The 22,698-nt window shown below is 42.5% G+C and overlaps 3 protein-coding genes and 1 non-coding gene across 7 annotated transcripts in view; 1 reads left to right on the top strand and 3 right to left on the bottom strand.

Moving 5' to 3' along the window:
• LOC139366393 (septin-6-like) overlaps nucleotides 1–9,914 on the bottom strand; it is a 43,894-nt gene extending 33,980 nt beyond the window's left edge. The window contains exons 1-2 of one of the 2 annotated variants that reach the window (XM_071103835.1): nucleotides 9,855–9,914; nucleotides 6,491–6,601 (exon numbers count right to left, since the gene is read on the bottom strand). In XM_071103835.1, the coding sequence (XP_070959936.1) occupies nucleotides 6,491–6,553 (63 nt within the window). In that variant the 5' untranslated portion in view covers nucleotides 6,554–6,601; nucleotides 9,855–9,914. Of the gene's footprint in view, nucleotides 1–6,490; nucleotides 6,602–6,629; nucleotides 6,646–9,854 lie in introns of those variants that run through there. The other variant, XM_071103834.1, reaches the window with a different exon arrangement.
• A 1,417-nt stretch (nucleotides 9,915–11,331) lies between these two features.
• LOC139366394 (sosondowah ankyrin repeat domain family d) lies at nucleotides 11,332–21,431 on the top strand. 3 transcript variants are annotated; one of them, XM_071103840.1, is made up of 2 exons: nucleotides 11,332–11,711; nucleotides 18,872–20,589. In XM_071103840.1, the coding sequence occupies exon 2, from the start codon at nucleotides 18,985–18,987 to the stop codon at nucleotides 19,996–19,998; it is 1,014 nt and encodes a 337-aa protein (XP_070959941.1). In that variant the 5' UTR covers nucleotides 11,332–11,711; nucleotides 18,872–18,984; the 3' UTR covers nucleotides 19,999–20,589. The 3 variants fall into 3 exon arrangements, with proteins under 3 accessions (XP_070959941.1, XP_070959940.1, XP_070959938.1); XM_071103839.1 differs by lacking the exon at nucleotides 11,332–11,711 and adding an exon at nucleotides 11,727–11,975; XM_071103837.1 differs by lacking the exon at nucleotides 11,332–11,711 and adding an exon at nucleotides 18,176–18,455 and having other exon boundaries at nucleotides 18,872–21,431.
• On the bottom strand, nucleotides 21,083–22,619 carry LOC139366395 (large ribosomal subunit protein eL39-like). The gene is made up of 3 exons (XM_071103841.1): nucleotides 22,457–22,619; nucleotides 21,937–22,040; nucleotides 21,083–21,277 (listed from the first exon to the last, which is right to left on the bottom strand). The coding sequence occupies exons 1-3, from the start codon at nucleotides 22,586–22,588 to the stop codon at nucleotides 21,229–21,231; spliced, it is 285 nt and encodes a 94-aa protein (XP_070959942.1). The 5' UTR covers nucleotides 22,589–22,619; the 3' UTR covers nucleotides 21,083–21,228.
• LOC139366615 (small nucleolar RNA SNORA69) lies at nucleotides 21,746–21,874 on the bottom strand. The gene has a single exon (XR_011626783.1). It is a non-coding gene; the product is annotated as a small nucleolar RNA SNORA69 (small nucleolar RNA).
• Nucleotides 22,620–22,698: the final 79 nt, after the last annotated feature.

Here is a 22,698-nt window from a genome sequence, read left to right as displayed (position 1 = left end):
ATCTCTTTATGTAGTGTTGTGGTGTCTCTGTTTATGTAGTGTTGTGGTGTCTCTGTTTATGTAGTGTTGTGGTGTCTCTGTTTATGTGGTGTTGTGGTGTCTCTGTTTATGTAGTGTTGTGGTGTCTCTCTTTATGTAGTGTTGTGGTGTCTCTCTTTATGTAGTGTTGTGGTGTGGTGTCGCTGTTTATGTAGTGTTGTGGTGTCTCTGTTTATGTAGTGTTGTGGTGTGGTGTCTCTGTTTATGTAGTGTTGTGGTGTCTCTGTTTATGTCACATATGTCAGAGTCAAGGCCCGCGGGCCACATCCGGCCCGCAAGAAGGTTTTTTACGGCCCCTGGGATGATCTTGATTTATTATTAGAACCGGCCCGCAGCAAGCCGGCAGCCCGCAGATCTTTTACACGCACCAATACTACATTTCCCACAATGCAAAGGTGACGCACCGAGCAGTAGGCTGCTTCATTTCAATATTTATTGGCACAGCAGTCGTCAGCATCACAGTAAAATTAACTTTCAGATACCCATCAAAAATGGCAAAACGGAAGGTGGATACTGAGAACCGGGGGTTTCAAACAAGGTGGGAGTCGGAGTATATGTTCACGAAGGTAGCTGGAAAACCTGTGTGTCTTCTGTGTGGAGAAAGTGTGGCGGTACTGAAAGAGTATAATCTGAGACGACATTATGAAACGAAACACGCGGACACACACGCGGACGCAACTGTCAAGGCCAGTTTTATTTTGGCAGAAGAGATCGCTAAATCAGCCCGGCCATTTACGGAGGGGGATTTCATCAAAAACTGCATGATTAAAGTTTGTGACGAAGTTTGCCCAGAAAAAAGGCAACTCTTTTTAAATGTGAGTCTGAGCAGAAACACCATTGCCGAGAGAGTAGACCAGTTGTCCATCAATCTAAAAGAGCAGCTTGTGAAAAAGGGAAAAGATTTTATTGCATATTCCTTGGCTGTGGATGAGAGCACCGACATTTCTGACATTGCCCAGTTGTCAATTTTCATCCGCGGAGTGGACTCCAACCTAAGCGTGACAGAGGAGTTTTTGGCTTTACGTCCTATGCATGGCACAACTACGGGGCATGATTTGTATGAAGAGGTGTCAAGATGTGTAAATGAGATGGAGCTGCCTTGGGAAAAACTCGTGGGTTTGACAACCGACGGAGCACCTGCGATGTGTGGACACAGGAGCGGACTGGTGGCGAAGATACGGGAAAAGATGCAAGAGGAAAACGCGACAGGTGAGCTGACAGCTTATCATTGTATCATACACCAGGAAGCGTTGTGCGGTAAAGCCTTGAAAATGGAGCATGTAATGAGCATCATCACGCGCACAGTTAACTTTATCAGAGCCAAAGGTTTGAATCACCGCCAGTTCAAGGCATTTCTGACGGAGTTAGAAACGGAGCATGGTGATTTGCCTTATCACACAGAGGTGCGATGGCTAAGCCAGGGAAAGGTGCTTCAAAGATGTTTCGAGCTTCGTGAGGAGATTTGTCTGTTCTTGGACAGCAAAGGGAAAGACACAACACAACTCCGAGACGAAATGTTTCTGTGTGAAATGGCTTTTCTGTGTGACATTACGAGTCATCTGAATGCAATAAACTTGCAGCTGCAGGGTCGGGATCGTGTCATCTCTGATATGTACAGTACAGTGAAGGCATTTAAAACCAAACTGACTCTGTGGGAGACGCAGATGCGGAAAGAAAATTTGAGCCACTTTCCCAGCTGCCAGACCATGAAAGAGAAGCTCTCTACCAGTGCGTTCCCGAGCACACAGTTGGCTGATAAAATAGGTATGCTTGCCGCTGACTTTCGACGCCGATTTGCTGACTTTGAAGCACAAAAAAGCAGGTTGGAACTGCTCGGTAACCCATTTGCTGTTGACGTGGAAAGCTCACCACCAAACCTCCAAATGGAGTTGATTGACCTCCAATGCAATGATGCACTGAGGGCAAAATATGCGGCAGTGGGTGCTGCGGAGTTCGCCCGTTTCCTCCCCGGCACAATGCCCCAGCTGCGCATCCAGGCTGCTCAAACGTTGTCTATGTTTGGCAGCACATACCTGTGTGAACAACTGTTTTCTTTGATGAACCTGAACAAAACATCACACAGAAGTCGACTTACTGCTGAACACCTCCACTCAATTCTGAGGATTTCTTCAGCTCAGAGCCTTACCCCGAACATTGATGAACTTGTGGAAAAGATGGGACACCACCAAGTATCACCCTCAACCTCAAACAAGTGAACATTACTGTGCAATCACATATTTAGAGTTTTTACTCAGTTCAAGTTTAAAAGTTAAAATTTAATATTTGTTTTCACTGCATGTTACTTCTCCTTAAACAAAGTGTTGTTTTTGATTAATAGATTTTTGCACTTTATTTTTTTGTATTTCAATCCAATTATATTTTAAAAATATTTCAGTTGAGTGGATGATAGAAAATTGCTATTATTGTTTTTTCTTTGAAGTAAATTTAGCCCACTTTTGCTAAAATAGAAAATATAGTCTACTGATGGTGCCTTGAATACCGGTTTCTTTCATTTAATGTTCATGTTATGGGGATATTTATATAAAGGAAATTTGTCTTTTGTGTCTGTTGAAAATTAAAGATTACTGACAGAGCCATAAGAAAATATTGCTTTATTTATCTGATCATATTGTAATATATTTGTTAGGTTTTCAGTAGGTTCAATTAGGTTCACTAGACTATATGCGTCATTTAAAAAATTTTCAATGAACATTCGAACAGTCCGGCCCTCGTCTTGTAGCTGATTTTTTTATTTGGCCCTCCGTCCATTTGACTTTGACACCCCTGGTTTATGTAGTGTTGTGGTGTCTCTGTTTATGTAGTGTTGTGGTGTCTCTGTTTATGTAGTGTTGTGGTGTATCTCTTTATGTAGTGTTGTGGTGTCTGTTTATGTAGTGTTGTGGTGTCTGTTTATGTAGTGTTGTGGTGTCTCTGTTTATGTAGTGTTGTGGTGTCTCTGTTTATGTAGTGATGTGGTGTCTCTGTTTATGTAGTGTTGTGGTGTCTCTCTTTATGTAGTGTTGTGGTGTCTCTCTTTATGTAGTGTTGTGGTGTCTCTCTTTATGTAGTGTTGTGGTGTCTCTGTTTATGTAGTGTTGTGGTGTCTCTGTTTATGTAGTGTTGTGGTGTCTCAGCCCCCAGCCGTCCCCACACTAGGGCTTTTGCCTCTTGGTAGGTTGTCATTGTAAATAAGAATGTGTTCTTAATTGACATTGTTGTGTGTGACATTACGTATTACGTCCAGCTGTATTTATCGATAGAAGTTAAATGAAAATGCACCGTAGCAGGCAACTGTCTAATTTATTTTCTATGCAAACTTTCTAAATGTAGACCATTTATACGCTCAGGTCAAGACTATAGAATGGTTAACTGCACCCTTTGTAATTCCTCTTTTTCAATTGGCAGCGGGGGAAGAACGGCAGTGGTAGAACATCAACAGACGAAAAAGCATAAAGCTTGTCTGATTGGCCGTGTTGGTATGCCCTCTGTCACCACATTCTTCAAGAAGGTAGAGCCTTCCCAAGAAGAATATGATTTAGCTGTGCAGGAGGGTGTCTTTGCATACCACACTATGCGACACAATCATAGTTACAGATCTATGGACTGCACAGCACAACTCGCACGGAAGCTTTATGAGCCAAAGTTTACATGTGCTAGGACAAAATGTGAAGCCATAGTGAGTAACGTGTTAGCACCATGGGCAACTACATTGGTAACACAGGACCTAGACCAGGTTGAATTTGTGTCCCTGTCCATTGATGCGTCCAATCATGGACATGTAAAGCTGCTGCCAATAGTAGTCAGATATTGTAAGATATATGATGGCAGCACATCTGTGGAAACAAAACTGCCTGATTTTGTTGAATTGAAAGGAGAAAACAGCAGAGGAAATTGCAGCTGAGGTCCTGGTGGTCATCCAAAAATGTAACCTGGAAAACAAAGTCGTGGCATTCTCTGCCGACAACACAAATACCAACTTTGGTGGACTGAATAGGCTGGGGAGGGTCAATGTCCATACCAAAGTTAAAAATGCTCTGCAGCGGGAGGTGATTGGCTTAGGTTGTCCTGCTCACATCATTCATAACACTGCCAGAACAGCTTCGGATATGATTCCCCTTGATGTTGAGTACCTGCTCACAAAGATATTTTGTATATTTTCATATTTTCACCGTCAGAGTAGAAAGACTGAAGAGCTTTTGCGATTTTGTTGGCCAGGAGTACCATAACATTTTAGGACACAGCAATGTTCGCTGGCTGTCCATGCTCCCTGCTCTAGAAAGAGTGCTGAAAATGTATGTGCCATTGAAATCCATTTTTATTTCTGAATACAAATGCCCTGTTGTCCTGCGAACAATGTTCAAAGATCCACTGACTGAACTTTGGCTGTCATTTGTCCATGGAAACTTGACCGTATTCAGTGACACGATCAAGATGCTTGAAGGCCAGGACCGCTGTGCTGTGGAGTCCTCTGCAATCCTGAGAAACGTTCAGGCAAAATTGACTGCAAGACCTGATGACAACTTCATTTCAGTTTTGGTTTGAGGACTTCTGAGAGAGCTAGAGGATAATGGAGCCATGTCTAAAGAGAGCTTTCTCAAAACATCCCAATCATTCTTCACTACGGCTGGGAACTACTTGCAAGCATGGGGAAAGCACACAGATAATCTAAAAGATTTACATTGTCTCCTTTTAAAAAGGCAACCTCAGTGTGAAGAGATCCTGAAGGCAGCAGGCACACTGCAGGAAAAATCCCCCAATGTGACCATCAATGAGGATGCATTGTTTGACGAGGTTACTGGCCTGCAAGAGTTCCTAAAGGGGGGATCGCTTGAAGAATGGAAAACATCTGAGACACAGCTTAGTCAGAGATGGAGCACGGTGGTTACCCACTTCGAAGAGAACGACATCCCACACAACCTGGCTAGATTAGCGTCTGTTGTCATGTGCTTACCTGGAAGTAATGCACCAGTCGAGAGAGTGTTCTCCCAAATGAATGATCTATGGACAGCAGCAAGAAATATGTTCACTGTTCCTACCATCAAGGCCATGCTTATTGTGAAGACAAACTTCAACCTCCCCTGCCAGGAGTTCATGGAGAAGCTGGCCAAAGACAGAGCAATCCTGAAGAAGATACATTCTTCTGAGAAATATACAGATATGGTTGGTATCAGTATACAATGTAGGCACCAACCTCATCGTCTTATTTCTTTATTATGTTGTTAAGTATTTCACATATACTATTGTCTGTTTTCTCAATTTTGCTAATGTTCTCTTCTGCTCTTATTCTACCCAGACTACCAGGACCACTGTTCAGATCTGACAGTTCTGTCTTGTCTGTAGTGTTTCTGTAATATAGTTGTTTTCTCTATCACAGTGGGCCTGTTAGACTAAATACATGAAACCGGAATTGTCTCCATTTTTTATTTCATAGATAATAACATTGGATATTTTAATGATATATTGACTGCCGAGCTGGAAATGTCCCCGGTTTTCATTTCAGAAATCTGGTCACCTTACATCAGTGGCTAAAACGATTTAGCTTAACTTGCTAAGAAAATACAAACTAGCTGTTTGCAGATGTAAGAAACACAAACTAATAGTGTAATTATAGAATACTTGTGGAATTATATTAAGATCAAAGTGGAAACAACATCGTTGTCATCAACATTACTGCATTTGCTGCATTGACCATGCAGACTGAACGAAAGTGTCTTGTGGTCAAGCAACAACAAATGCGCTCCTTGAGTGACAGGAGGTGGAACTAAGTCTGTGTGGAAAGCAGCATGGAGAGAGAGAGAGCGGAGAGGGATGACTAAAGTAGCGGAGTAAACTATAAAAATGGACGTTACACACGGCGTTTCACATTTAACAAACCAAACATTAAAATACCGTTATAGAAGGTAAAGTAAAAACCCAAAACGGTCTGTGCATAAATACCAGTATATAGTAAAATACGGTATACCGCCCAGCCCTACTATTGACCAGTGAGAAACAACCAAAGTGGGTCAAAGACAGAATGAATTAGGCATTCTTTTGCCAATGTCCAGTCTCTTGACAACAAGGTTGATGAAATCCGAGCAAGGGTAGCATTCCAGAGGGACATCAGAGACTGTAACGTTCTTTGCTTCACGGAAACGTGGCTTACTGGAGAGACGCTATCCGAAGCGGTGCAGCCAACAGGTTTCTCCACGCATCGCGCAGACAGGAAAAAACATCTTTCCGGGGGCATGCCTTATGACTAACGTGACATGGTGTGATGAAAGAAACATACAGGAACTCAAATCCTTCTGTTCACCTGATTTAGAATTCCTCACAATCAAATGTAGACCGCATTATCTACCAAGAGAATTCTCTTCGATTATAATCACAGCCGTATATATCCCCCCCCAAGCAGACACATCGTTGGCTCTGAATGAACTTTATTTGACTCTTTGCAAACTGGAAACCATTTAATGCAGAGGATGTTGAAGCAAAAGCCGTGGTTGACAGACTTGTTGACCAGCTGGTCAGGCATGCTGTCGAAACCGACATGGCCGGCGAGACAACAACATTGACGAATACGCTGATTCGGTGTGCGAGTTCATTAGAACGGGACGGCGCGAGCACCTTCTCTAAATAACTTTTTTGCCCGCTTTGAGGACAATACAGTGCCACTGACACGGCCTGCAACGAAAAAAGACAAGAGAATGATTTTGAGATTAGGAACACTGAGTAAAGATGTGTAATTAATCATTAACACCAGGTATAATCACAGATACATATGAAACAGGGGTGGTACGGATTAGGCTATCGTAATTTAGGTTAACATAAGGCTGATCATAATAACATTCTTATTTCACCTCAGCGAGGTCAGTACAGGTGCATTTACACTTTAATAATGGGAATTGATGGGAAATGATGTAAATATATCACTAGCCACTTTAAACAATGCTACCTTATATAATGTTACTTACCCTACATTATTCATCTCATAGGCATACGTATATACTGTACTCTATATCATCGATTTCATGCCACTTTGTTTACATACTCATCTCATATATGCTGCTCTGAACACTGTGTACAATGACTACACAGCAATATAAAGACAAGAGAATGATTTTGAGATTAGGAACACTGAGTAAAGATGTGTAATTAATCATTAACACCAGGTATAATCACAGATACATATGAAACAGGGGTGGTACGGATTAGGCTATCGTAATTTAGGTTAACATAAGGCTGATCATAATAACATTCTTATTTCACCTCAGTTTACACATTTCATGTAGAACATGACTACACAGCAATATGACATGTCAAACATTCCCTCCCACAACTACTGCTGGTGTAAATTCTAAATTCAAACTGTTGAAGTGTTAACCACAGCTACAATCTATGGTTTAAGATACAATTTCGGTATTTTTGCCAGACTAGTTTCACACATTCCATTGTATTCTAGCAAGATAACGCATGTCAGCTCAATTCTCAGGTTAAGAAACTCCCTCTGCAACTGGACTTCCTGACGGGCTGCCCCCAAGTTGTAAGAGTAGGCAAAAACACGTCTGCCACGCAGATCCTTAACACTGGGGCCCCTCAGGGGTGTGTGCTTAGTACCCTCCTGTCCTCCCTGTTCACCCACGACTGAATGGCCAAACACGACTCCAACACCATCATTAAGTTTGCTGACCGACAACAATGAGACGGCCTATAGGGAGGAGGTCAGAGGGTAGTGCATACGGCCCAGTACATTACTGGAGCCAAACTTCCTGCCATCCAGGACCTATATAATAGGCGGTGTCAGAGGAAAGCCCATAAAATGTCAGTCACCCAAGTTAAAGACTGTTTTCTCTGCTACCGCACTGCAAGCGGTACTGGAGCGCCAAGTCTAGGGCCAAAAGGCTCCTCAACAACTTCCACCCACAAGCCATTAAACTGCTGAACAATTAATAAAATCGCCACTGGACTCTTTACATTGACCCCCCCCCACCCGCTCCCTTTTGTACACTACTGCTACTCATTGTTTATTATCTATGCATAGTCACTTCACCCTTACCTACATGTACAAATTACTTCAACTAACCTGTACCCCCGCACACTCACTCGGTACCGGTACACCCTGTATATAGCCTTATTATTCTTATTGTGTCAATTTTTTACTTTAGTCTATTTGGTAAATATTTTCTTAACTCTTCTTGAACTGCACTGTTGGTTAAGGGCTTGTAAGTAAGCATTTCACGGTAAGGTCTACACTTGTTTGTTTTGGCGCATGTGACAAATAAAGTTTGATTTGATCTGTGCTCTAGTTGTAATACACTTCCTGTTTCCTGTATGCTGACATATTTGCTTAAAGCACAGCCTACTGTTGAAATCACAATGTCCATATATGGCAGGTAAAACATTACATTTTGAGGGGTACTGTAGAACAAGGGCATTGTTATGTGAGAGTAACACATGTATTATATCAGATGACCCAACTTGATACAGGAGGACATGGATCCTACAAATCCAATAGGAAATGTTGTAGGCCTTACCCCAAATCCATAAGGGCCTAATATGGATGTGTGTGTGTGTGTCTGTGAGAGAGAGAGTAGAAAGCTAGCATCATCAGACATCCTGTTTCGAGAACTGCACAGGGTGGTGGTGTCGGTAGTAAAACAAGGAATTTAGATGACATGGAACTGACATGTGTGCCATCAATAGTGAATCAACTGAAACACTGTAACGCCACCACTAAAATGACTAAATGTAACAAAAATGTGCTTTTAAAATATTTTGAGGCAGACAGCAAAATCCGCTCAGCTAAAAGGGGAGGTTGAAAATAGTTACACAGACTTGGGTAAACAGTTGTCAATTATTTGGATAGTTCGAATTGGTTATAAAAGCTGAAAGGCTATTGGTTAAACAGACAGTATTTCTTGGTTAAACAGACAGTATTTCTTGACTCAACACACTCCTCAGCTGGCCTACATGTGCAGCATTCCCAAACCCAAGGCCTACTTGGGGTCACAATGACATAAGGCATGTTGTTGACTTCCATTTTTTGAGACATTTGGGTTGAATTAATTGCACAAAAAAGCGTTGATGTAGGTGAACATAACCGGAAAACCTATTTAGTTTAGCCTACCAATCTTTCACCCAGTGATTTTTCAAGCTGACACATTCTGAAATTAAGTAAATCCCTTTTGATGAATCCACATTATTAGCCTCATTATTATTTAGTTGTATATCAATAATATGAATCATCCCCAAGCGGTTAACCTATATGATTCGTTATGCACACCAGACAACGCCCAGCGAAGTAACGGGACTGAGGACCAGAAACAATGTGATAGTCTACTAACATAATCGAACTCACGAGAGACGGCGGATATGCATGCAAGTTGCAATGTCCAGAAATAAATACAGTCATGATATCAAATCAATAATACCATATCAATGTTATGTATAAATAGTTTTAACTGCGAAATGGAGAAAGGATGAGGATACTGGATCGCAACGATAACCAAGTAAGGGAACGCACGCGGGCAATAGCCTAAATCAGACAATTGAATGTTCGCGATCATTTTTTCCCCCATAAACCATGCGGTTTCGTAATGAGCGATATTTATCTAGATATATTGTATCAATGCGATATTAACGTTGTAATAAAGAGGTAATTTGATATGGAGCTAGCTTGTAAAAACAGTACAACAACCATGGGGAGATGGGCTTTCCACCTACATGTATCTATGCTGTTTGAGTTAAATTCACCCATTACTCAAATGTATTAATTTTAGCAAGTTACATCGGTGCCCTAGCCAAAAGAGCAGGAAAAGCATCCTTAATTATAGTACTCACCGCTTGCCTAGCTATTTCAGTGGCCGCCATGGTTATTGTTTGGGATGAAGACCCTTATGCAGGAAGCTGCATACGAGAAGAGTTGGCTTCATACACGAGAGAATGTACCACTTGTCCGCAGATATTTATATAAACAAAATAAAATATCCAAAATGGTAAGAGCATTAATTAAAATATAAACTTTTGAAAACGGGTGGTAGCATATCATTATACACCATGTTAAGCTGATAAAATAACGTTTGCATAACCAATTAATTACATACATAACATACACCTTAATTATATGGTATACCCCTATTTTTATTGGAACCTTCTGAGTAGGCTGGACCGGCTGGACCAGTAAGATGCCATGAAATGCTCATCTTTTTGCTGAAATGGTAAAATACGTGTGCCATTTTTATCAAAGCCAATAGCCTTTCCATCAAATAATAAGCTTTAGAGTACGATTTATCAAGAGGGAAACAAATAAAAGAGAGAGGGAATTTTATATCAGTGCAAATATTTTACATAAGTGATAACATCAAGCTGTTTTAAAAAGTGAACAATTGATTTATGATATTACAGAGCAAGTTTAATATCAGAACTAAAAAACACATTAAACACACTGTCTGCAGTAGAGGTGAATGACAATCACTAGTGTCATGGAAGTGTCATTGTTACAATGCAAGTTTGGTGTTTGGTAGTTAACTGTTATCCTTGCTATTCGGGGTCCTTGGGACGTTCCAACTCAGACTTTACCCCGTTGACGTGGTGAAGATACGGTTAAGTGAGGGTTGTGGTTATTAGGGTATGGATGTCCCAAGGGTCCCGTAATGCACTAACCGTGCGACTGGCTCCCCCGTGCGCACGTAAACCAATGCAATGGGATGAAAAGGAAGCCGCGAAGACGTTTCTGCTTATACAAATCAAAACAAACGGACAAGCCCATGATACCGGACACGAATACGATAAAATGCACTCATATGACCACTAGCCACCAAACGGCAAGTCCTTGACACGGTATAATTTAGCACATTATAAGCAAGGTAACTGGCGCTTAAGTTTTGCATAACAAAAGTATGCATGACTGTAGCTAACTAGCTCTAGCCAACGTTAGCATGCCACCAACTAGCAGAGTTTCTCACGATGCAATGTAGCAAATCGATGCAATGTAGTTAAATCGTGAAGTTAAGAAACTGCTAGCCACCAACCAAACCAAAGGTTTTCTGAACATACTTGGACCCTGTCTTCACAAATGTTACTCTCGGGGTTTTCTGGGTTGTCACAAAACTCAAGCGTATTTTGATACCCTGGTAGTTGATAATACTGTAACGACCCTGGCTTTATAAGCGCGGAAATCGACTCTGCCGCACGAGCATGCTTTTGCGGCACAGTCGATAGCGCGCCGGACCTCGGGCTCGAAGGTCGAGGGTACGTGACCTGCTCCCTGCTGTTTCATTACATTGGTGTCAGAAGTGGTTGGACCTTGCATCCACGACAGTGCGTGTGCTTGTCCGGTGAGCGCGTAAGACGTAGAGCAGCAAGCTAGCGCGAGGACGCGCTCTTTGAAAAGGACGACCCTGGGTTTATAACCGTGGAAATCGAGTCTGCCGCACGAGCATGCTTTTACGGCACAGTCGATAGCGCGCCGGACCTCGGGCTCGAGGGTTCGAGACCTGCTCCCTGTTGTTTCATTACAATACATAGCCTAGGTAATTGTCTGAGATAGCTAGGTAACAATATTTTACTAATTAGCTAATACTTTACCCAAACAGGAAATGGCTTCAATAATCTTCGCAGAGAGAGAAAATGCCACCCTACATACATACATACACCTGTGCTAAAGACGCGCCAGCGGTTGATATCTGCTCCAGGTAGTCTGCCCTATACCTACTCACAATTGTCAATCATTGACCTGTTTGTCTACCTTACTAGAGTTCTCTGCGATGCTTCATAACCTACATTGGTTGAGTTAATTCCAATGAGAACTCGCATGCACTATACCATCCTCTTGAAGACTCTGCTGACAGGAAAAAAGTTGCATGTTCCTTTAGTCTGGTCGTAAGGCTTTGGGGGTAGTGAACAAGATCACCTCAACTCCAACTGTAAATGGACAAAATAAACTCCTTGAGACACAGGTCAGAAACTCAATTTCACAAATCATGTTAGCCAGGTGATGTGCTTATATCTGGTTTTTGAGTTGCTGTGCGTTTTGTTGCCAACCTGTTTTGCTACCTGACAAATTTACGGTTTTTACTTTTTAATTACCGTTTATATTTTTGTTTTTTCCTACTCAACTTTTTCACTCCGGACGCTTTATCTGGACACGGTTCGTCAGGACCTCCAACAGCCGAAGCTAAGTAGTAACATTAACATGATGCCTTCTAATTGCAGTCGCTGTACTCGCCTTACGGCGAGGATAGCTGTGCTACAAGCCCAGCTTCAGACGCAATCGCTAGGCAAGGGTAATTTCAGTGTAGGAAAGGATGAAACCGCGTCTGTGCCACCAGTAAGTACAGATAGTAGTATAAATCCCCTGGCACAGTCCCCGCAGCCGGACAACTTTCTCACGGTTTCTGGAAGGAAATGCTGTAGGAACGCTCAACCGGTGTCGCTCATTCAGCCGACAGAAACCTTCAACCGGTTTTCCCCATTAAGCAGCGGGTCGGAGTCAGAGGCCGAGTCTTCTCTGGTCTCTCCTCCTCCCGTTACGGGGTCTGAGACGCCGAAGCTTCCCACCATTAGCTCTGACAAATTGAAAACTCTAGTCATTGGCGACTCCATTACCCGCAGTATTAGACTTAAAACGAATCATCCAGCGATCATACACTGTTTACCGGGGGGCAGGGCTACCGACGTTAAGGCTAATCTGAAGATGGTGCTGGCTAAAGCTAAAACTGGCGAGTGTAGAGAGTATAGAGATATTGTTATCCACGTCGGCACCAACGATGTTAGGATGAAACAGTCAGAGATCACCAAGCGCAACATAGCTTCTGCGTGTAAATCAGCTAGAAAGATGTGTCGGCATCGAGTAATTGTCTCTGGCCCCCTCCCAGTTAGGGGGAGTGATGAGCTCTACAGCAGAGTCTCACAACTCAATCGCTGGTTGAAAACTGTTTTCTGCCCCTCCCAAAAGATAGAATTTGTAGATAATTGGCCCTCTTTCTGGGACTCACCCACAAACAGGACCAAGCCTGACCTGCTGAGGAGTGACGGACTCCATCCTAGCTGGAGGGGTGCTCTCATTTTATCTACCAACATAGACAGGGCTCTAACTCCTCTAGCTCCACAATGAAATAGGGTGCAGGCCAGGCAGCAGGCTGTTAGCCAGCCTGCCAGCATAGTGGAGTCTGCCACTAGCACAGTCAGTGTAGTCAGCTCAGCTATCACCATTGAGACCATGTCTGTGCCTCGACCTGGGTTGGGCAAAACTAAACATGGCGGTGTTCGCCTTAGCAATCTCACTAGGATAAAGACCACCTCCATTCCTGTCATTATTGAAAGAGATCATGATACCTCACATCTCAAAATAGGGCTACTTAATGTTAGATCCCTTACTTCAAAGGCAATTATAGTCAATGAACTAATCACTGATCATAATCTTGATGTGATTGGCCTGACTGAAACATGGCTTAAGCCTGATGAATTTACTGTGTTAAATGAGGCCTCACCTCCTGGCTACACTAGTGACCATATCCCACGTGCATCCCACAAAGGCGGAGGTGTTGCTAACATTTACGATAGCAAATTTCAATTTACAAAAAAAAAATGACGTTTTCGTCTTTTGAGCTTCTAGTCATGAAATCTATGCAGCCTACTCAATCACTTTTTATAGCTACTGTTTACAGGCCTCCTGGGCCATATACAGTGTTCCTCACTGAGTTCCCTGAATTCCTATCGGACCTTGTAGTCATAGCGGATAATATTCTAATCTTTGGTGACTTTAATATTCACATGGAAAAGTCCACAGACCCACTCCAAAAGGCTTTCGGAGCCATCATCGACTCAGTGGGTTTTGTCCAACATGTCTCTGGACCCACTCACTGTCACAGTCATACGCTGGACCTAGTTTTGTCCCATGGAATAAATGTTGTGGATCTTAATGTTTTTCCTCATAATCCTGGACTATCGGACCACCATTTTATTACGTTTGCAATTGCAACAAATAATCTGCTCAGACCCCAACCAAGGATCATCAAAAGTCGTGCTATAAATTCACAGACAACACAAAGATTCCTTGATGTCCTTCCAGATTCCCTCTGTCTACCCAAGGACGCCAGAGGACAAAAATCAGTTAACCACCTAACTGAGGAACTCAACTTAACCTTGCGCAATACCCTTGATGCAGTTGCACCCCTAAAAACTAAAAACATTTCTCATAAGAAACTAGCTCCCTGGTACACAGAAAATACCCGAGCTCTGAAGCAAGCTTCCAGAAAATTGGAACGGAAATGGCGCCACACCAAACTGGAAGTCTTCCGACTAGCTTGGAAAGACAGTACTGTGCAGTACCGAAGAGCCCTTACTGCTGCTCGATCATCCTATTTTTCTAACTTAATTGAGGAAAATAAGAACAATCCGAAATTCCTTTTTGATACTGTCGCAAAGCTAACTAAAAAGCAGCATTCCCCAAGAGAGGATGACTTTCACTTTAGCAGTGATAAATTCATGAACTTCTTTGAGGAAAAGATTTTGATTATTAGAAAGCAAATTACGGACTCCTCCTTAAATCTGTGTATTCCTTCAAAGCTCAGTTGTCCTGAGTCTGCACAACTCTGCCAGGACCTAGGATCAAGAGAGACGCTCAAGTGTTTTAGTACTATATCTCTTGACACAATGATGAAAATAATCATGGCCTCTAAACCTTCAAGCTGCATACTGGACCCTATTCCAACTAAACTACTGAAAGAGCTGCTTCCTGTGCTTGGCCCTCCTATGTTGAACATAATAAACGGCTCTCTATCCACCGGATGTGTACCAAACTCACTAAAAGTGGCAGTAATAAAGCTTCTCTTGAAAAAGCCAAACCTTGACCCAGAAAATATAAAAAACTATCGGCCTATATCGAATCTTCCATTCCTCTCAAAAATTTTAGAAAAGGCTGTTGCGCAACAACTCACTGCCTTCCTGAAGACAAACAATGTATACGAAATGCTTCAGTCTGGTTTTAGACCCCATCATAGCACTGAGACGGCACTTGTGAAGGTGGTAAATGACATTTTAATGGCATCGGACCGAGGCTCTGCATCTGTCCTCGTGCTCCTAGACCTTAGTGCTGCTTTTGATACCATCGATCACCACATTCTTTTGGAGAGATTGGAAACCCAAATTGGTCTACACGGACAAGTTCTGGCCTGGTTTAGATCTTATCTGTCGGAAAGATATCAGTTTGTCTCTGTGAATGGTTTGTCCTCTGACAAATCAACTGTAAATTTCGGTGTTCCTCAAGGTTCCGTTTTAGGACCACTATTGTTTTCACAATATATTTTACCTCTTGGGGATGTCATTCGAAAACATAATGTTAACTTTCACTGCTATGCGGATGACACACAGCTGTACATTTCAATTAAACATGGTGAAGCCCCAAAATTGCCCTTGCTAGAAGAATGTGTTTCAGACATAAGGAAGTGGATGGCTGCAAACTTTCTACTTTTAAACTCGGACAAAACAGAGATGCTTGTTCTAGGTCCCAAGAAACAAAGAGATCTTCTGTTGAATCTGACAATTAATCTTAATGGTTGTACAGTCGTCTCAAATAAAACTGTGAAGGACCTCGGCGTTACTCTGGACCCTGATCTCTCTTTTGAAGAACATATCAAGACCATTTCAAGGACAGCTTTTTTCCATCTACGTAACATTGCAAAAATCAGAAACTTTCTGTCCAAAAATGATGCAGAAAAATTAATCCATGCTTTTGTCACTTCCAGGTTAGACTACTGCAATGCTCTACTTTCCGGCTACCCGGATAAAGCACTAAATAAACTTCAGTTAGTGCTAAATACGGCTGCTAGAATCCTGACTAGAACCAAAAAATTTGATCATATTACTCCAGTGCTAGCCTCTCTACACTGGCTTCCTGTCAAAGCAAGGGCTGATTTCAAGGTTTTACTGCTAACCTACAAAGCATTACATGGGCTTGCTCCTACCTATCTCTCTGATTTGGTCCTGCCGTACATACCTACACGTACGCTACGGTCACAAGACGCAGGCCTCCTAATTGTCCCTAGAATTTTTAAGCAAACAGCTGGAGGCAGGGCTTTCTCCTATAGAGCTCCATTTTTATGGAACGGTCTGCCTACCCATGTCAGAGACGCAAACTCGGTCTCAACCTTTAAGTCTCTACTGAAGACTCATCTCTTCAGTGGGTCATATGATTGAGTGTAGTCTGGCCCAGGAGTGGGAGGGTGAACGGAAAGGCTCTGGAGCAACGAACCGCCCTTGCTGTCTCTGCCTGGCCGGTTCCCCTCTTTCCACTGGGATTCTCTGCCTCTAACCCTATTACAGGGGCTGAGTCACTGGCTTTACTGGGGCTCTCTCATGCCGTCCCTGGAGGGGGTGCGTCACCTGAGTGGGTTGAGTCACTGATGTGGTCATCCTGTCTGGGTTGGCACCCCCCCCCTTGGGTTGTGCCGTGGCGGAGGTCTTTGTGGGCTATACTCAGCCTTGTCTCAGGATGGTAAGTTGGTGGTTGAAGATATCCCTCTAGTGTTGTGGGGGCTGTGCTTTGGCAAAGTGGGTGGGGTTATATCCTTCCTGTTTGGCCCTGTCCGGGGGTGTCCTCGGATGGGGCCACAGTGTCTCCTGACCCCTCCTGTCTCAGCCTCCAGTATTTATGCTGCAGTAGTTTATGTGTCGGGGGGCTAGGGTCAGTTTGTTATATCTGGAGTACTTCTCCTGTCCTATTCGGTGTCCTGTGTGAATCTAAGTGTGCGTTCTCTAATTCTCTCCTTCTCTCTTTCTCTCTCTCGGAGGACCTGAGCCCTAGGACCATGCCCCAGGACTACCTGACATGATGACTCCTTGCTGTCCCCAGTCCACCTGGCTGTGCTGCTGCTCCAGTTTCAACTGACCTGAGCCATAGGACCATGCCCCAGGAATACCTGACATGATGACTCCTTGCTGTCCCCAGTCCACCTGACTGTGCTGCTGCTCCAGTTTCAACTATTCTGCCTTATTATAATTTGACCATGCTGGTCATTTATGAACATTTGAACATCTTGACCATGTTTTGTTATAATCTCCACCCGGCACAGCCAGAAGAGGACTGGCCACCCCACATAGCCTGGTTCCTCTCTAGGTTTCTTCCTAGGTTTTGGCCTTTCTAGGGAGTTTTTCCTAGCCACCGTGCTTCTACACCTGCATTGCTTGCTGTTTGGGGTTTTAGGCTGGGTTTCTGTACAGCACTTTGAGATATCAGCTGATGTACGAAGGGCTATATAAATACATTTTATTTGATTTGATTTGATATCTGTGTAGTGATCATAATGTTCTCATTATGAGTCATCTTGTGCTGGCAGGACTGGTATATCTTCCACAAATGCCATGTTTGCCTGAAGAGGACTTCGAAGTGCTCGAGACATACACACGTTTGTCTCCATTGAAGAACCTGCATAGGATTTGGGGTTAAATTCCATTGTGAGATTGTCAGTATATTGTCAGTCATATTTCAATTTCTCTCCTTTTTTTCTGACAATTGCACTACGGAATTGGGTGCCTTCCTTGAAACTAGCAACGAGCTGACCATTGACCTGCCCCCAGAGATGAATGTATGAGTCTATAGCTTTGTACAGTTGAAAACTTAATCTGTATAATAGTTTTTTTTTTTATGAATAAAGTTTTAGCCTGAATAGTTTTCTATAGTTTAATTTTATTTTTGTCACATTGGCTGCCAGAAATCTAGGACACTTGCAATATGATCATGCTGAAAGGATCCCTTGGTAGTCTCACAAGTCAGTGTTGCCTATACCTAATCAAGGCTAATCCTTTAGGATATGTGTGAGCAGTGCTGTCAGTGATTCCTTGCCTGGTCCAAGACCTGTCTGTGCTGCTGTCTTGTCAACTCATATGGTAATTGTAATGCCCCAATGGCCATAGGAGTTGGCATGACTGCAGAAACATCTGGGGCCAGGAGACCTGATTCCAGAGACAGCATGAAAATACAAGCTAGATAATGTAATTGCATGTACTCTCTACCTGCATGTAGGCTACATGGTATAGTCCACACCTAACAGTAACTCCTTATCTCTGTGTATTAATAAGTGATGAATTGGGAGTGAGTCAACAGTTTTTACTTCCCTCCCTTTGAGAAGTCCACTAGTGGTCACGTGTGCTTGTGGTTGTAGTGCTGTTGGTTTAATCACGAATTAGAATTGAACTTTGTCAGTTACTGTTGAGGCTAGGGGAGAGAGGAGAGACTAGGAAGTTAAAATGATTTAACATTTTTTTGGAGGGCGAACTTCAACTTTAAATTAGTTACAGAGAGCCTATCGGTGTAGAGGGGTGGTTGCTGTTGACAAAATAGGTTTAAGCTTGAATCGCTGGTTAAAGGGAAAGTTAAAATGACTCGCGCTAAGAGGATATACGTAAATGCTTCTTGGCACCAAGTAGACTGACTACAGGTGAGCGGAACTGTTATTTATGACCTATCCAATATAAAGAAAAACAGCATTTTTTACTTTGTTTACATGTGAGTCTACAAGAGATGTCACTAAACTGTCTGCTTATCACGATGTAGCCAATGTCTACAAGCCTGTGTAATTGGGCTACTGGAAACAGGAAAGGAAAGGTCTAATTTGGTTTTTAAACGAGCAATGAAGGATTATAAATAAAAAAAAAACATGTTTAAGTTTCACAAAAATGTAGGCTTATATGCTATAACTTTATTGGGGAGAAGTACGTCTACACTACCATTTTCTTATTTTCAAAGACCGAATAGAATTAAACGTTTTAGCCTATAACATGTATTTTTTTACTAAATAATAAAATACAAAATGAGTGGCCTATAGGCTAATAAACATTTTGTTGTTTTTTTCAGAGACAAGTATTGAAGGTCCAATGCGCAATGGAGACAAGCATTTCCTTGTTTAATGCTATCCAAAATACTTATCTAAATTGAGGAAACGAGAAAAGGCAACTAAGTCAGGCAACATGTATAACGGCACCAGCATCAGAGAGCCGACAGACAACTCGGTGACACATTTCCAACCCCTGCAAGACGAAGGCGCATTGGAGTCTGGATCTGAACAAACTAATAATGGGCAAGATTCCCATGTCAAGCAATCTGGACAGGCCAACGTCTTGGACCGTTTGTCTAGAGCTGGTGTACGGGCATTCCCTGCCAGTGTCACTACTTATGCTTCGGCACGCAGATCAAGACTGCAGAGACAGCCAGTGGTGTGTGACACCAACAATAGCTCATCCGAGAGAGGCTCGCTCACACCCGCCATGCGTAAAATATATTTGAAGGACTTATTTTTGAACTCGTCCGGTGGATTTGCAAGTGTTCGATCTTCGACAGGTTCCGGTGCATCTTCAAGGGAGATTGGCGAGGAGGTGGTGGAAGGTTGGGCTCTGTGCCCCATGGAGCATGCATGGATGTTGTCTGTTGTAGATGGAAACTATGAAACCATCATGGACTTTCTTTCCGAAGATTCTAGTCTACTAACCAGGAAAGATTTTGTCAGTGGGTTTACAGTGCTACACTGGTTAGCCAAAAGTGGCCAGGATGAGACACTAATACAATTGCTAAGGCATGCTGAAAAGGAGGGGATTCCAGTCAACGTGAATTTGAAGGGCAGTGGGGGGCTCACCCCACTCCACGTAGCAGCTATGCACAGTCGATACATGGTAATTAAAATTCTAGTCGGTGCGTTCGGTGCCAATATCGATGCCATGGATTACAATGGAAGGAAAGCTTGGCAATATCTGAAGGGCAACGCTCCTGAGGAGATGAAGGAGCTTCTTGGCACTTGGGATGATGAGCACCGTAGCGTGGGTCAGCAGAACACTAACAACAGTGCCACACTAGTGCCCAAGTCAGAATTGAGTGATGAGGAGAGAGACGATCCAGTCTACTTTGATCGGACTCGAAGGAATGGCAGCTGGCGCGGCTCATTTAAAAAGTTGTTGGCTCCATTCTTGTCATTTGTGAACAAAAATTAAAGGTCAGATGGCCACATGTTTTCCCACGCGAAATCAAGCGTTTTCATCACGACTCATTGAGCATCGTTTGTAAAGACCTTTACGCACCCCAAGGCTTGGCGAAAAAAAGATTATGGGTTGCAGTGGAACAGTTTTACGTTAATCTTCAGAATGTTCTGTATTCAACAATATTGACATTAAATACACTTCTATTTGAAGGCATTCGCGCGTGCTCTTGTTTTCTAAGAGTTGTCAACACTAATTTTGACACTTCCTGCAAATTGTGTAAGCATAGGTATAGCAATTGCTACAGAACCAGATACATGTTATATTCTCAAATACAGCCTATCATTCTAAAAATTGTAAAGTAACAATTCTGCTTAGGATTTTATGGTCATTATAAAAACGAACACTAGTCTTCGCTTCAATTACACACTGGTTTATTTGGATTGAACATTTTAGACTTGCGCCCATGTAAACCCGTTCCTAAATAAACTTTCAATAGTAATGTTTCTGTTCAAGTCCGAATCACTGATCGATGCATAAGCCTCATTTAAGTGTAGTGCATTTGTAGGTTTTTTAGTGGACAAACATCATTGCGCCGGCAGAAAGGGCACCATTCTCCCCCTGGTGGCTAAAAGTAGAATAATCTTACCATTCCATATTTCATTTTGGTTTGAGCAAACAATTCTGAAGTGACAGGGTCACAAGCCCGTTATTTAGTAAACTTATCATATGCCCTGTGACCCTAGAGTGTAATGCCTTTATCAGATGTAGAGCTTTGCACTAATGCCCACGCTATCAAAGTAAATAACACCAATGAAACATGGCTGGCAAATATTGGGTAAGCGACATTAACTGGAAGCTTTCTACATTTTCATACAAGCATTTCCTGAGTGAAGGATGTATTGCAGTTTCCCCAAACTCAGTCCCGAGGACCCTCGATGGAGCACAATTTGTTTTTTTTGTCCCAACTAATCATGAAGCTTTGAGTCAGCAGTTTGGTGCTATGACAAAACTATATGTGCACCCCTTGGGGTCTGCAGGACAGTTTGGGAAACACTGATTTATTGAGTTTTGAATACACTCACATGGCACAACCAAATCTAATTTATCACAAATCTTTAATTGTCAAACACAAGCATAACCAGAGTATCTGTACAAAAAGACCACTGTTCCAGATAGTATGGCTTCCCCTCCAGATCAGGGCCCAGCAGGTAGAAGATGCTGGAGATCTGAAGACCTGTGCATTTACAAGCCCAACTTGGTCCTCCTCCAGTGTCTCCTCTTGGAGTTGTACCTGGAACATTGAAACAAGGAATGAGTTGGACTGATAAAAGAACTACCAAGCAGTCTCCATGGTGGCGTTAGTAAAAAAATATATATATATATATTTTTTTAAATCATTAACGTTCCTTGGTATTAAGACAGGTTGTACTTAGGCTTGTTAACACTAGCTTGTTTCTATATGTTTCTATACAATAACTTGGCAGACATCCAATTAGTCATTTCCATATGCCCAAAAGCAAGGAAATGAGGTTGAGGTAGGCCAATAGATTACATCCACAATGGGGATGTCAGCCACAATATGATTGAAAGACGTTCAACCTTACTAATGGATAAGAACCACATTACTTCAGTAGACAGCTATGATACTTCTCCATTGCTCTACTGAAAGAGAATACGTCACAGGTGCTGTGAACTCCAAAGTGGATGGCACATTTAATCATTAACTACTTTTTGGTTAAGGGCTTGTAAGTAAGCATTTCACTGTAAGATCTACACCTTTTGTATTTGGCACGTGACAAATACAATTTGATATAGATTAGATTACTCTCAGCAGGATTAATGACACCACTCCCACTGAATGGAAGCACTGCAATTGCAGACCTGCTTTAGACCGACATATCGTGCATTCAGCACCAGTTACACCGTACAGAGGGAGGCTAGGCAGCATACCTGATCTTGTTGCCAGTCTTCATTCTGATCCACTGTGGAATTGGCCTGTTCTGCTTCTGCTTCTTGGCGAGAAAGCGTTTGATCCTGAAAGTCTTGTGGGACGACTGAAATGAAGAGATGAGCCATGTTATCTAGCTAAACCTGCATTTATTTAATCACGTGCCAGGCGTAACTGACGTGTTTTTCTTGCTAAGCCTGCTAGCTAGCTTAGTGTTTTGCACTTATGTTACCGGTAGACGAGTGTAAGTAGAAACGTCACAATTTTGACATTACATTTATGAAAATATTGTTAGTGTGACAACTGTTACTGTAGGCAGCTCTGCTTACATAACATGTCATTTTTCAGTAGAAACCGTCTTGGTTTACACAATACTAAAATGTACTTTTCTAAGGACTGAATACTACTATCGGAGACAATATAAAGGCTTTCGGTGTGGCCGTAAAAAAACACTTTGCGAATGATATGAACAAGTACGCATTTCACTTAACTGGACAAGGATGTTATAAGATTTCAACTTACCATTTCGTGTACAGTCCTTACACCACAATGGCGGAGGCCGAAGAGAAAGAAGGAGGGGAAGCGGTGGTGATGTATGCAATCCGAACCAATCAGAGTGGAGAAAATTCTTGCGCTACGCGCCCACAGCGCCATCACGAGGATCCCTTCCGCATTGCATCATGATGTCTGTGTACCACTTGTAAAAAGTTCGAGTTATGTTTTTTCTTTCTTGAAACTATTTACAGTACATACCAATATGGAGT

This window comes from Oncorhynchus clarkii, chromosome 14 (assembly GCF_045791955.1).
Source record: "Oncorhynchus clarkii lewisi isolate Uvic-CL-2024 chromosome 14, UVic_Ocla_1.0, whole genome shotgun sequence".
NCBI classification, from domain to species: domain Eukaryota; kingdom Metazoa; phylum Chordata; class Actinopteri; order Salmoniformes; family Salmonidae; genus Oncorhynchus; species Oncorhynchus clarkii.
This window is presented reverse-complemented; position numbering and strand designations above follow the sequence as displayed.

What these genes read in the sequence shown, in the direction of transcription:
- LOC139366394 (XM_071103837.1), top strand. Translation starts at nt 18,985, where the DNA reads ATGTATAACGGCACCAGCATCAGAGAGCCGACAGACAACTCGGTGACA.
- LOC139366395 (XM_071103841.1), bottom strand. Translation starts at nt 22,588, where the DNA reads ATGGCGCTGTGGGCGCGTAGCGCAAGAATTTTCTCCACTCTGATTGGT. An exon ending in TAAGGACTGTACACGAAATG is followed by an intron (nt 22,041 to 22,456) that starts GTAAGTTGAAAT and finishes TCTTCATTTCAG; the next exon opens with TCGTCCCACAAGACTTTCAG. An exon ending in AAGACTGGCAACAAGATCAG is followed by an intron (nt 21,278 to 21,936) that starts GTATGCTGCCTA and finishes TCAATGTTCCAG; the next exon opens with GTACAACTCCAAGAGGAGAC.